The sequence below is a fragment of the Nicrophorus vespilloides genome, unplaced genomic scaffold (assembly GCF_001412225.1).
Source record: "Nicrophorus vespilloides isolate i.1.1-1 unplaced genomic scaffold, Nicve_v1.0, whole genome shotgun sequence".
Lineage (NCBI taxonomy): Eukaryota > Metazoa > Arthropoda > Insecta > Coleoptera > Silphidae > Nicrophorus > Nicrophorus vespilloides.
The window spans coordinates 1-12,958 of record NW_017096877.1 but is presented as its reverse complement, the minus strand read 5'-3'; the positions used below and the strand labels follow the sequence as shown (position 1 = coordinate 12,958).

The 12,958-nt window shown below is 35.5% G+C and overlaps 1 protein-coding gene across 1 annotated transcript in view; it reads right to left on the bottom strand.

Moving 5' to 3' along the window:
• Positions 1-3,558, bottom strand: part of LOC108558372 (protein groucho-1-like) — a gene marked incomplete at its 5' end in the record, with an annotated part of 50,849 nt that extends 47,291 nt beyond the window's left edge. The window contains 2 exon segments of the mRNA XM_017915268.1: positions 1,235-1,298; positions 3,461-3,558. Of these exon segments, the coding sequence (XP_017770757.1) occupies positions 1,235-1,298; positions 3,461-3,558 (162 nt within the window).
• Positions 3,559-12,958: the final 9,400 nt, after the last annotated feature.

Genomic DNA, 12,958 nt, shown 5'->3' with positions numbered 1-12,958 from the left:
GATTCGAAACGGAAAATGGCGTGATTATAAACTATCAAAGCCGTAAATAACCGGAAGAATTATACCAGGATAGATGTTATCTGGATTGAATAGTCCAGATAGCTGCAAGCTTTTTTTCCTCATTATCTTTTCATTTATACACGGAAACTATTTTAAACGATTTCTTTCAAAGTTACTTAATATATAGTTTCCACTTTAACAATTCCTGCTTTTGATCAGATAAACCTCTTGTTCATATACAGACTGACAATTCATTTACTCTCAGTTTACATAAAAAACTATCTTAAGATGCGCGTCTTTGTTTATTCGTTCAGACAGACACTGTACTATGTCAATTAATTTCTCATCACCAGTTAATTGTATGCGTAATTGAAACTGCTAATAGCTTAGTAATATTTTTATGCTTTTTAAATAACTTGTACAAATATAATTGTTTATCAATATTGAATGTAATAAGTTTAAAATAACGAAGATACTACTGTAGTACAAATACTATTAAGTTACTATTTAATCACAATATTAATCCATATCTGAATAAATTTGCAAGTTCACTGATCCTAAAGAGGATTTTTTTATAAGAAATATTAAGCAATTTCAATAAATTAATTTGCAAGAGCGCACTCCGACAGGAATGTAATAAAACGAGGAGGAAACCAAAACCCACGCACAGATATTTTATTTAATTAAGCTCCTGATGATATTAAATTAAAAAAAGAAAACAAAACGAGAAGAGGAAAGTATAAAAATAATTTTAAAAAAAAGACGAAAAGAAAATTTAGGAGAAGCGGCGGTAACAAGCAATTTATAAGCAAGAGGTGAAGAGAGACGGGGGCGGCGGATCCGCGAATTTACATAAAACGACTGGAATTTTATTTCGAAACCGCATTAAAACAGATGTGGAATAATGTGTTTGCCGTGTCACAGCCATTTATTTTCATATATAATTTAATAAATTATTTCGCGTTCGCATTCTTCCTTCGCTCTTCTCTTCTCGTTTTGTGTTCTGTTTTGTATATATGTATGTATACGCTGTTTCTTTTTTTTTCCTGTATCATTTAATCGTTTAATTAATTTACAATGTCACACCTGCTGGTATTAGCTTTAGCGACGCATAAATTACATAACCGGTAGGCGGCGTTTTGTAGCGTTTTGCGCTAAACACATTTCGAAGGAATCACACACAATCGCTCAATTAGGAGCGAAAAGCTTATGAATTAATTTGCAGAATACTCACCATTACGTAATGCCTTTGGATTTCTATCTTCTCGCTGGCCAACTTCTCGCATTCCAATTTCAAACTGAAACATAACATATGATTAATACATTGGAATATATCTGTGGATGTGGATGGAGGTTAAGTGCCGAAGCTTTCAATATACACTTGGCTTTTGAGGAACGTCGACGCTTCAATTTTTGCTTGCGTTAATCTATCGTTTATATCTAATTCTTGGATAGAAGTAGAAAGGCTCGTTCGATTATAGACTCGAGACGTCGATGAATAATGCCCGACCATTCGAATTCCGCATATAAATAATATATCAGGCTTCTTTATCGGCGAACTCACCTCGACTACATGACGTGAATTTAATTACCTGGCGAGGAGCGAGGCTCGATTATCTTATAATAAAAGAATTTATGATTATATATTTAATTAAATGGATAAACAGCGGAAGATACTAAAGTGTCTGGTAATTTTTATGGGAACGTTTTGCATAAATTACACCTAACCGGAGGCCGCGCAGAGTGCTTTTCAGAATGAAATAAAATTAAGGAGGATGAAAGGAGAACCCGAAAAGAAAAAAAAGGAGCAAGCAGTAAGAGCGGAGCAAGAACGACAAGAGGTAGAAGAAGAGAAGAGAAAAACGAACCGGTGGTAACCATTTAACTGCCGGCGCTGTTTTATAACCGAAAAGCACCGCGAGCCGCGCAATCACTGCCATTAACTTTCTCGCGCTAATTTTCAATTGGATCCTTAAGTCGAAAACTAAATCACTCGTGAGGTGTGCAATTACCGCCAATCCCCAGGTAATTCTGTTCATAATCTAAACATAACGATATTCGTATGCTAACAGCGATCCTTGCATGCGTGCATGTATCAATGCGGCTTTAAAACCTCATCATAAACTGATTTGCAGCAATGCGAAAACTTTACAGAAACACTTGCACATAATACATCCATTTGCGGTTAAAATGATTAAAAATATAGGTATCTCCCGACTTACGAACTATCGAACTTACGAACATTTTTAACCCTCTAACTTGTTACAAGAATATATATATAGTGATAAAAAATTAACTATCCACACAAAAATTGATAATTTGTTTTATAAAATCTGATGTGTTGCATTTGTTTCTTTTGTCGTTTTTTTATTAAATTGTATTTTGTTTGTTTTAATCTATTTTTTCAAATTTATGCAGTGTGGTAAGATAAGTATATTTTGAATTTTTTAAACTTTTAAAATTAAACCGACTTACGAACAACCTTTTGGAACTAAACTAATTCGTGAATCGGTGAATACCTGTAGATATATATTTGTGGAAACAAAATATATACTATTTTTTCACAATATATTCATCGCTCATTTAATTTACAGTCGTCGGTTTTTATTTTTATGAACTCGTTTTAATAACTGAAACAACGTTGAAATTGTTAAGCAATTGTTATATAGTGAAATGCGCATCGTTTGCCTGCATTTTATGAAACAATAACATATTAGGTTTTTTTGAAATGAAAAGAAATAAGCATTTGCGCAAACAAAACAATGTTTCAATCTTTATTATTGACGGGAAAGACTAACAATGATGCTTCTCAATTATGAATATTTCAATTCATTTGATTATAATAAATTGTTGCTCGTATGAACGGAATTATCGTAGGAAAAGTGCATGCGCACAGTATTATTTTCAGTTTGCAAATTATAATGCAATGCCAGTGTATATTTCAAAATTAATTTAATACAGAGTGTGGCATATGTTGCAATTTTTTTATTACGGCAATCGTGCACTCCTCGCCGCGATAATAGCTGCTTACTGTACGGATTTATAGTTTCTCCTCGTTCGTATCGTGACCGTAATTAAATTATAAATAATCAAATAACGAATGTTACAACTGTTCGCACTAATACTTGTTATGAAGCGAGAAACAAACAAAAAATCCCACGACACGGTTAATTACAAGCTCAACAATGGTTTCTAATGGAAAGAAAAGTGAGGTAAAACATTAAACAAATATAAAAATAATAATAATCGTGCAAATCCAAGGTTAATCGTACGACTTAATCCATTAATGCATATCGTTATAATAATAATCGAATGTCCCGGTTTAGATTAATATAATCCTGCGAATGAAGCGAAATAATTAAAATTCTAACGTGAAAAGATCCGGCCGATAATGGGTTCTAATTGTGAATTAATGAAGGATGAAAAACGGACGGCGCCGGTGCGTTTTTCCAGAACTTACTTGTGGTATTGTGCTTGGAGGAAGTTGAATTCTTCTTTAATCCTGTCGCATGACTCGCCGACTGTGAATTTGAAAGGCTGTCCGGGTTGCGGCGGGCCCTAAAACATTTTTTAATTAAAATTAAGATCAAACGCAAATACTCTCGGACGTCAGAGTGCGAGAGGATGATTAAAAAAAAAGTATACTGCTAGGGGTTTTGCAGAAGACATGAGAGAGCTTAGGGGTTGGAGAGGCTTTTGAAGATGGGGAGAGCGGTGGTGGCGGCTGCTGAAAAAAAAATGGATGCGGGAAAGGCAGAGGGCGGAGAGGCATTTCTTTTTTTGCGTCTTCTATTGATTGCTTTATTAATTTCACTGAAAGCGCTAAAGAAAAATAAATAAAGCGCCGGTTGTATAAATACACATTTATACAACTTGTTTTGCCTACACAATTTTTAATAAAATTATAATTATTTAATGGTTAATACACATTAAGAGAATATAATTTATCTTTTTGTCTGTAATTATTTATGTAATTGAATAATTGTTACAATGAATATTGTAGTTATCATTTGGAAATGTAATGTCGGAAAAACATGGTTTTGAAAAAAAAATGTAGGTGGTTCATAAACAAAAGATAAATGAACAAAAGAACAACAAATGTAGTAAATAAGTGCAAACGTGATCAGTGGAACGCGAAATATGATTTTAATTTCTGCAATGGATGTTCTCGAGCAGAAATAATTCAGTGAATTGGTCGGCCAATTGAGGCTGAATGAGAACAAATTGATTCCTGAAATGGTGATTGAAGTGTGTTTTGTGCGTGCTGAAAGTGGGCTTAAGTGTAAAAATTAGCGATCCGTAGAATGACGGCCGTAAATTGAGGGGCGGAACGACCAAAGCAATTCATCAATAATTCAACAAAACAAGAACAACAACAACAAAAAAAGCACAAGTGAAATATAAAGAGATCCATTTATTGCTGGACGGTTTACTTAAACAAACGAATTGATCAATTAGCATAAATATGTTTGGATCAGGTCTTAATGGGAAAGGTTAATGAAACGCTTGATGGCGACTGGCGTCGTTTACATCATATGCAAATGTAAATAAAATACGAAGAAGCGATGGATAGGATGTGTTTGCTTATTGATTACTAAGTGTGCCGTCAACGACGAGCGCGAAATGGATTTAATGATTCAGTAAATATATTGTGTGTTAAATAACACATGCATTCGCAGCAACTGAAATGGAAAAAACGGAGCGGATGAGGGGTGGTGGATTGGGGTGGTCGGTGAATATGAAAAAAAAAGTTATATGCAAATGAATATTTGCGTTTGAAAATTTGAAAGGGGTATTAGCGCGTTTATGTGGCGAGAGGTCCAAAAACGAGCAAATAACAACAACGATAAACAAAACAACAACGGTAGTGGCATGTTGTGTACTTGCAGATATTATCGCATCCATTAATCCTCCGGGTCGCGGTTTTCATTGTATATTTTAGATGGACGAATATAAAGCGCTTAATCAAAATAAGCTTAATAAGGAATAACAAATATCACATCATTACTGACCATTACTTAAAAAATCCTTAATAAAAATTATAGAATATACTTATTCGAATAATACTAGAAAATATATGCATAACTAGTTCTAGCCAAGTTGAAGAATTGATTAAGGGTTTAATAACTTTTTGCACTATTTAAAATAAACAAATTACTAAGTTGAACTATTGACTTCTGAAAATATAATTTAAAAAAGTTGAAAGAGGTATTAGCGCTTTTATGGTCGTATGGCTTAAAAGTAAACAACAACAGGGAGAAAGGAATTTAAAAAATAAACATGAACAGTAGTTGCGTGTTGTGTGCTTGCAGATATGATCGTATCCATTAATCCGCCGTGTTGCGGTTTTCATTGTGTATTTGCGAGGGGCGGTCGAATGTAAAGCGCCTAATCAAAATAATTCGGAACGCCGAAAACGCACTAATAATATGGGAATACACATATATAATATCCGAGCTGCGAGGGCATTCGCAAACGGTCATTTAATTAGTGCTTGCAAAACAATACAATTATGTTAAAATGCAATTGGAATTGCGCCGCATATAGTAGCAGCAGCAAAGCGCTCGTCCCGAAAACGGAAAACAGATGCTAATGAAAACCATCGAAATTGTTAATTACAACTGATAATACAATAACACGATGAAGTATTGGAATCAATCAATCGGCGTCGCCCCCAACCCCCCGGAATGCTATCATTAAATAACACATTAAACAATTTCATGTACAAAACGCAAATGAACAGCGGAACCGGAATTGATGGAGCTTTATCGGCGCCCCCGATATAACTGACGGATTAAAATCGGGTGAGCCACCCCCGCATCAACCGCCATCCCCAATTCCGCAAAATCCACCCGGTGTTCTATTGGAAAGCCGCATGTAATTAAATAAATTCGACCGCGCCGCGAGCGGAAAAATAAAAACTGTGCAATCTGTGCGAGCGAACGAACGACAAACTGTCGACGTGGCACGGGGAAAATCTTGGCTGAATGATGGCTTTGTCCTACGGTGCCTTGAGTCGTGAGTATTGTCGTGCGGGACACCAGCTGTCACCGCAACTTTACGCTCAAATATTAGCCAATATCCTCCGCTCGCTGCAATTTATTTAAGCGATAACAGTGAGACGCTTGTGGGGAATTTTGGTGGGGAAACCTGAAACGAACCCGGCGTGCTCCAACTTTTTCATTAAAATCAACAGAACAATTTATATTATTTTCGTTTCGTAGACGCGGATACGTCGACCCGTAAAGTCGTGAGTACAACGGTAGCGTGTACAATACTTGATGAATACCTTCAAGTATCTCTTCGTCACGAGATTCTGCAGTTCAGATTATATCGAGTAGCATTTTAAAATTTATTGCAAAAATATAAAGTTCAATTTAAATTTATATTTGCAAGAAATAAAGCAGAAAGCAATAATTGGATTGAATTTATATTTTCACATATTAATTCGTCTTTTAATTAAAATTTTGTTGAAAATATTTTCACAAAATTAGCCAATAGATGGCGTGTCAGCAACTAGCAAATGTAGAAAAGTGCATTAATTACTTGATAAAATAACTAAATTTGTTATGTTATTCCTAAAATTTTTCATTAAAATCAACTGAAACAATTTATATTATTTTCGTTTTGTAAAAGCAGATACGAGTTGCCTTAAAGTCGTGAGTACAACGGTAGCGTGTACAATGCTTGATGAATACCTTCAAGTATCTCTTCGTCACGAGATCCTGTAGTTCAGATTGTACTAAGTAGCATTTTAAATCACGATAAATCCTTATCTCCCGCACAATATCGATTCCGTATTACATTTATTTGTTGCAGCCATCTTCGTTCGTTCGATGCATTTCGTAGCGTTCGTTGTGCCGTTTATAAACTGTAATAACAAAATGAAAGAAGCGAAACGCGGCGACAGCAGTTTGAAAAACTCGTTTAAAAGCAATTACAGGAATACGATAATTATATTACCGTGTATTCCATAAAACAAAGCGGACCGACGAGGGACGACAACGCTGCAAAAAAAAAAACGAGGAACGTACCAAACACATAGCTTGTATATATCTGCATAACACAGTCGCAGCTCCCATTTAAATTTCCTACAAACTATTAATTCCGAAGCGATTAAAAATAATTTAACTCCCCTCCGTTTCTATTATTACAAAAGCATTGCGAACGACGAACAAAAAAAATATAGATGCTAGAAGGAAAATGTAACGACGTTGTCCAATGTATAATTATAATACCGATTCCGAAAAAAACCGCCGCCGCCGCTAAACGGAAAGCCATTATTATCTTTTTCTAACTTCGATTATTCTGCTGGAATACCCAGAAACATTAACTATTCTAAACTCGTTATACTTTGTTCAAAAACAAACCATTGAACAGTTTCAATTATACGCATGTGATTGATTAACATTCAACACTGTACATAAATTCAGTTAATAACAATGTTTCTAGAAAACTAACAAAAAAAGAACAATATATAATCAACTTGAAATTGAACATTACCCTTATTTTAGTAATTGACAATCAAATGAAGATGATTATAAATTAGTTTTATAGCTAAAATTTATCAATAAAGTATAATATTTTGTGACGCCATCTCGTGTCGTAATTCGAAAGCTTCATTGGTTTTAAATAATTAATTGTGATTAAATTGTTTTGGATAATTAAACCTGAATTACTCAAAGTAAATTATGAATATACTTTAGCTATGTTATAAAACACGCTACTGAGAAGAGTGTGGCCTACATTTCTTCGCATAATTTGTGAATAGTAGTGAGCTCGAACCGAACAAATACCAATCTATCTGCAAATTAAGAGTTGCAATTGCGAAATCTTAATTAAAGTAATCACGGTTGTATATTCGCTGACCCCGGTAACGAAAGGTTAATTCGTAATTTTAATTGTTTGAGATAAAATAGCAAAAAAGAAAATGAAATAATGGACAAACAACAGAAGTACAGAAACGAGCGCGCACACACTCGGACATAATGTGAACAATAAAATTACTCATTATAACCGTTAAAACTGTTAATTTCGCGAAGCGTACGCGAAAACAAGTCCTCCACCTTTATTACTACAAAAACCGTCAGGCGTTTTAAAATTCTAAATATACATTCCGCATTAAGGCCGCAACTAATTATATCGTCCGGTCGTTAAAACTAAATAACATACATAATTAATTCAAAACGCTTCATCGACTGGCAATATAATTCAGCGTAACGAGAACGGAATAATTTAGTTGTTGTATTTTTTTTTGTTATTATTTATTTCTTTCCTTTTCCGCTGCCAAATATAAAATATGTTAATAATTGCAGCTCTTTTTTTTTCTATATATAGTTATTATCATATATTGTACGTATTTATCGCTCTGCATCTGGAATCTAGATAATGGATGGAATTACGACTGCGAAAGGTTAATTTGCCGTGACGATGTGTGCATTTAAATAATTTGTTGTCGATTTGCATAATCGTATTCATATATATATATACATACAGCATTTTTCCTGGCACCGAACGGCAATTGTACATGGAACAAATTGGTTTAATTGGCGTGCAGCATTTTTACCCAGCAGCGATCAATTAATGCGAAGAAAACGAGAGGATAATTACGATGGAAAGTTATTGCGAAAATGTAGCGTTCGTCAATTAAAATTGATATTTTATGCGGCTATAAAGATGAAAACGGCGTCAGCCAACATCAAGGATTTAATTTGCATTTTTTAAAACATTATTGAGTAATTAAAAGTTTTCTAAAAAAAATCTTCATTAAAAATATAGAATAACGGCAGTTCTAAAAGCAATAAAGAAATGGCATCGTGTAAATCAGCAATTATGATATCAAATTGCTATTCAAAATAATCAAATTTGAATCTAGTGTCCTCTGACTTCTTCCTGTTTCGTATGTTTAAAAAATGGTTGCGTGTAATATAATTTCCATATTTTTTTTTTAATTATAAATATATAAATAAAAAAGGAATAAAGGTGTTAAATTATGTTTTTTTACGCAGTTGTGATCAATTTATACTAAGAAAATGAGAGGATAATTGCGTTGGAAAGTTATTGTGAAAATGTAGAACTCGTCAATTAAAACTGATATTTTATATAGAGATGAGAGGAGGATATACGGCGTCATCGAATTGCAGCAAGAAGAATAACTGGATTGAATGTGTTTTCGCTGTTGTGGAAAGAACAAAAGAGGTATAGCTGCGCGACGACGGTAGTAGTGGAGCCCCAGCACCAACAGCAAGCATGTGTTGCATATCAGGTTTTACTTTTTATTATTTGTTTTTAATGTTGCGGAATGGCGTTGAGTTTCCTTTTGTGTCCTGCCATCAGATACGGAGTGTTTATATGGATTTAACACAAAAGAAGCGAATAATTAGCCTTTGTTTGTTCGCGAGTAAATTCGTGCTCGGCGGCCGTTTCACGGGATTATTAATTGCTCTTCCGAAAAAAAAATACAACTAGAAGAAGTGGAAGGAAAGAAAGGACGGAAGAACCACGAACGAGAGGACTAACGTTAAGAAAAGAGAAAATGTTCATAACTTGAGGGAGAGAGAAGATGAACAAAAAAAATGGAGGGTGAAAAAGGAGAGCGAGGGGAGGACGAGGAGTGGAGATATTTCAGAAGGAGTGCATAATTGCGGGAGCAAAGATATGCGAGCTGCGGGAGAGGAAGTTGTGATCATTAACCGCTCTTATGAATTATGTTTCACAGCCACTTAATGGATTTCCAGGCCCCCCATTTACTCTTCCTCGTTTTTATTTCTTTTTCAAATTACTTCTTTTTTCGCTTCGCTTTTCGTGTATGTCATTATTTATACACTTTATGTACTTTGAAACAAATTATATATATATAAATGTACACAAACATTTATAATTGGTTTTGTATATTTCAAATAGAAAACATCAACAATTTTAAACATATAAATTCTCAAACTTAATGAATACCATAAAGTATTTCTATCAAATTAAAATAATAATATAAATATCATATTTATTGCATAATTCATTCTATTTTTTTTTTATCAAACTGATTATTTGTTTTCTAGTATATATCAAACTATTAAAAAAATATAATATACTATTAGAACCCATTAAACAAAAAACATTATTAACTTAATTGAAACTTCGAATATAAGTAATTATGATGTGATGTGACCACCTTGTTTTTCACTTTAACCTTTAAATCTAGGTATCTCGAAACCAAATTTAGAAGAAACAAAAATAAACAAATCGTGATCAAAACAGAATTAAGTATACACCTATTAACTGCATTCCAACTTTAATAAATGCACGAATATAAACAACGCAATTTTATTGTTCTTGTCATTAATTTTAAGCTGGGTTTTATAGAAAAAATATTAAATTTGTTTTTCTCTTCAAATTTTGTCAACATTTTCATAACAAAATAAGAAAATATATTTTTGTCTCGAGGTTTGTAATTATGTTGATATATGTTTTTTGTCTCAGTTGATAAATGTTTGAAGCGTTTTTTGTTGAAGATTTGTTGGTGTTAATATAAGTTTCTGAGCGGAAAACCAAGCACATTCTCAAGTTGTTTAACAATCTAACCCGGGAAGCGGTGAGAGTAAGTGAGTGTATTCTGGGAGCTATGCATCAACGACCTTCGTCTGCCCCACTCTCCCCAACATCCTAAGAGTATCTGCTATGTGAATGGGTTGAATGTGTGCATGTGTGTACATACATATATGAAGGGTGTGTTAGTATGTGAGAGGGCGGATGTGTGCATGGATATGTATGTATGTATGTGTGTGTGTGCGGTGGTGGCAAGGGGTTGCGGTATGCCAGACCGCATGCCACGCGTTCACTGCTGGCCGCAGACCCATGGCTCTCAGCTACCCGCCCTAATCCAATCAACCCTTCCTTTTGTAATTACTGTTTAGCGAACTTTACAGATGACGCTCCGCATACTTATTGACGTTTTCCCCTCTTATAATGGTCGCGATAAATTTCTTGCGCCCATTACGCAAAACGTTCCCCGATTACCGCTCTGTTGTTGTGTTCGTGTGGTTTCAATCAGATAAATTCCCGAGTTTACCGGATTTGCGGTTGCAGCTCGGAGCAATCCCATTGTATTCTTTACGAATCCATCCACCTCTCGAGAGCCGCACTCGCACACTCATACACTTGCACACACACACAAACATATCTCCGATCTTTGATGTATGGATGCTATGCTTGCCGCTGAAGTGCTTCGATTTGATTTAATTGGACGATAAAGTCCGGAATACCCTGAGGAATGGCCGTGCCTCGGCATTATCGTTATCGAATGATTCGGTGTTTCTGTTACAATCTAATAAATTGTGGCGGAATTGAAAGTCCATCGGATTATCCAGAGTTTATTCAATAATCGATTCGGGTCGCAAACTGGGAGGAGAATGTCGATTCGTGCAGTGGGCGAAGGGTGAGAGATAGAAAGAGCTGCGTCCGAATCGAAAGTTTCTCTTTTTTTTTTCGGGGTGGTGTAGGGAGGTTGGAGTCGGAGAGGCTTTCTCAAAACTATTTGGCCGGAATTCGTTACGACTTCCCAGAACCTTTTCGGTGAATGCACTTGATATAAACACGATCCCCTGCGGGGGTCGCGGAGCGAGAGAGTAAGAGAGAGAGAGATGCTGGGAACCACCTGGCCCCTAAATTACACGAGGAAATGGCTGTTCACGATCTTCTGGCTCGCCTCCGGACCAATTCCATTCCCGGCGACCGCCTCGTCGTTCTGCGGTGGCTTATTTACGGTCACATCTACCAAATGTCGTCTGATATTACCTGCACGTCAAAGTACCCCACCGAACCCCTCAACTCCACAAAAACAACTTTGCCAAAAAAAAAAGAAAGAAACCCCCTCAAGCTTCCATCCGCCCTCTTTATTATTTCCTTTTTTATCGTCCAACTTATATGCGGTCGCAGTTTTATGGATAATCGATCCAATTACCAACTAGGGAAAAAAATACACACACATATACAGAAAGACACTATAAAAGGTCACCCTAGGTCCACCGTTATCTTGTCTCGGGGAGAGGATAAAAAGGAAACAGGAGGAACCGTCGGTAAGGGGTGCGGCGAAGAGGAGTAAATCATTTCTGCCGCACTTAATCTCTCTTTTGACATTGATATAAAAGAAAGCAAACGGACGCGTTTCAATTCCGCCAGGCGTTTTCCGGATCCTCGATTTCAAAGCTTTTTTCGCGACGCCATCTCCGCCCCACGTCCCTCCTAACAAAGGCACCTTTTTTTCTATAAGGCCGCCGTAAATCTCGGATAATGCTTACAGAAAACTCTTCCTTCTCTTCTTTTACCACTCCGCTCCTCCATCTTCCACCCCTTTCATTTCTCATCTCATTGTTTTTCGTTCTTCATTCCTTTCTTTCCTCGAATTACTCACGTCTGCACACTATATGATTTCAAAAATAATCATATTAACATTTTATACTATTTAAAAACATCATAAAAGACATAATTTTAATATCTTCTTAAAGTCATAAATGTCTTAAAGAAAGCAGTCAATCTTAAATTTCCAAAACATCCCATTAAATGTAAAAATAGATATTTATATTCAAAGGCCAACGTGACTTGCTAAAGGGAATGTTCCTGTTGCGAATTATATGTAGTTGATATGTTACTTGGCAAGTATATTATTATTAATGTTCGTTACTAAATATTTTATAACATATAGATTTTAGGTGTTTGGATTTTGTATTATATCCTGTTGGTTTGATGTTTTGAAAGAGATACGATAATGGCTTTTGGGTATGGCGTTGGGGGTGATGATGATGATCCGATGAAAAGGTTGAAAAGCACGTGAGGGCAATTAAGCGACGGTTGATCGCGGCCGAGCATCTGGCGCGGAAGGCGTGCGGAAGTTGTGTTTTAAAAGGCGCCTGAACGCGCGTCGGCGGTGATCCATGTTATGTAACGTGCATATATATATATATATATA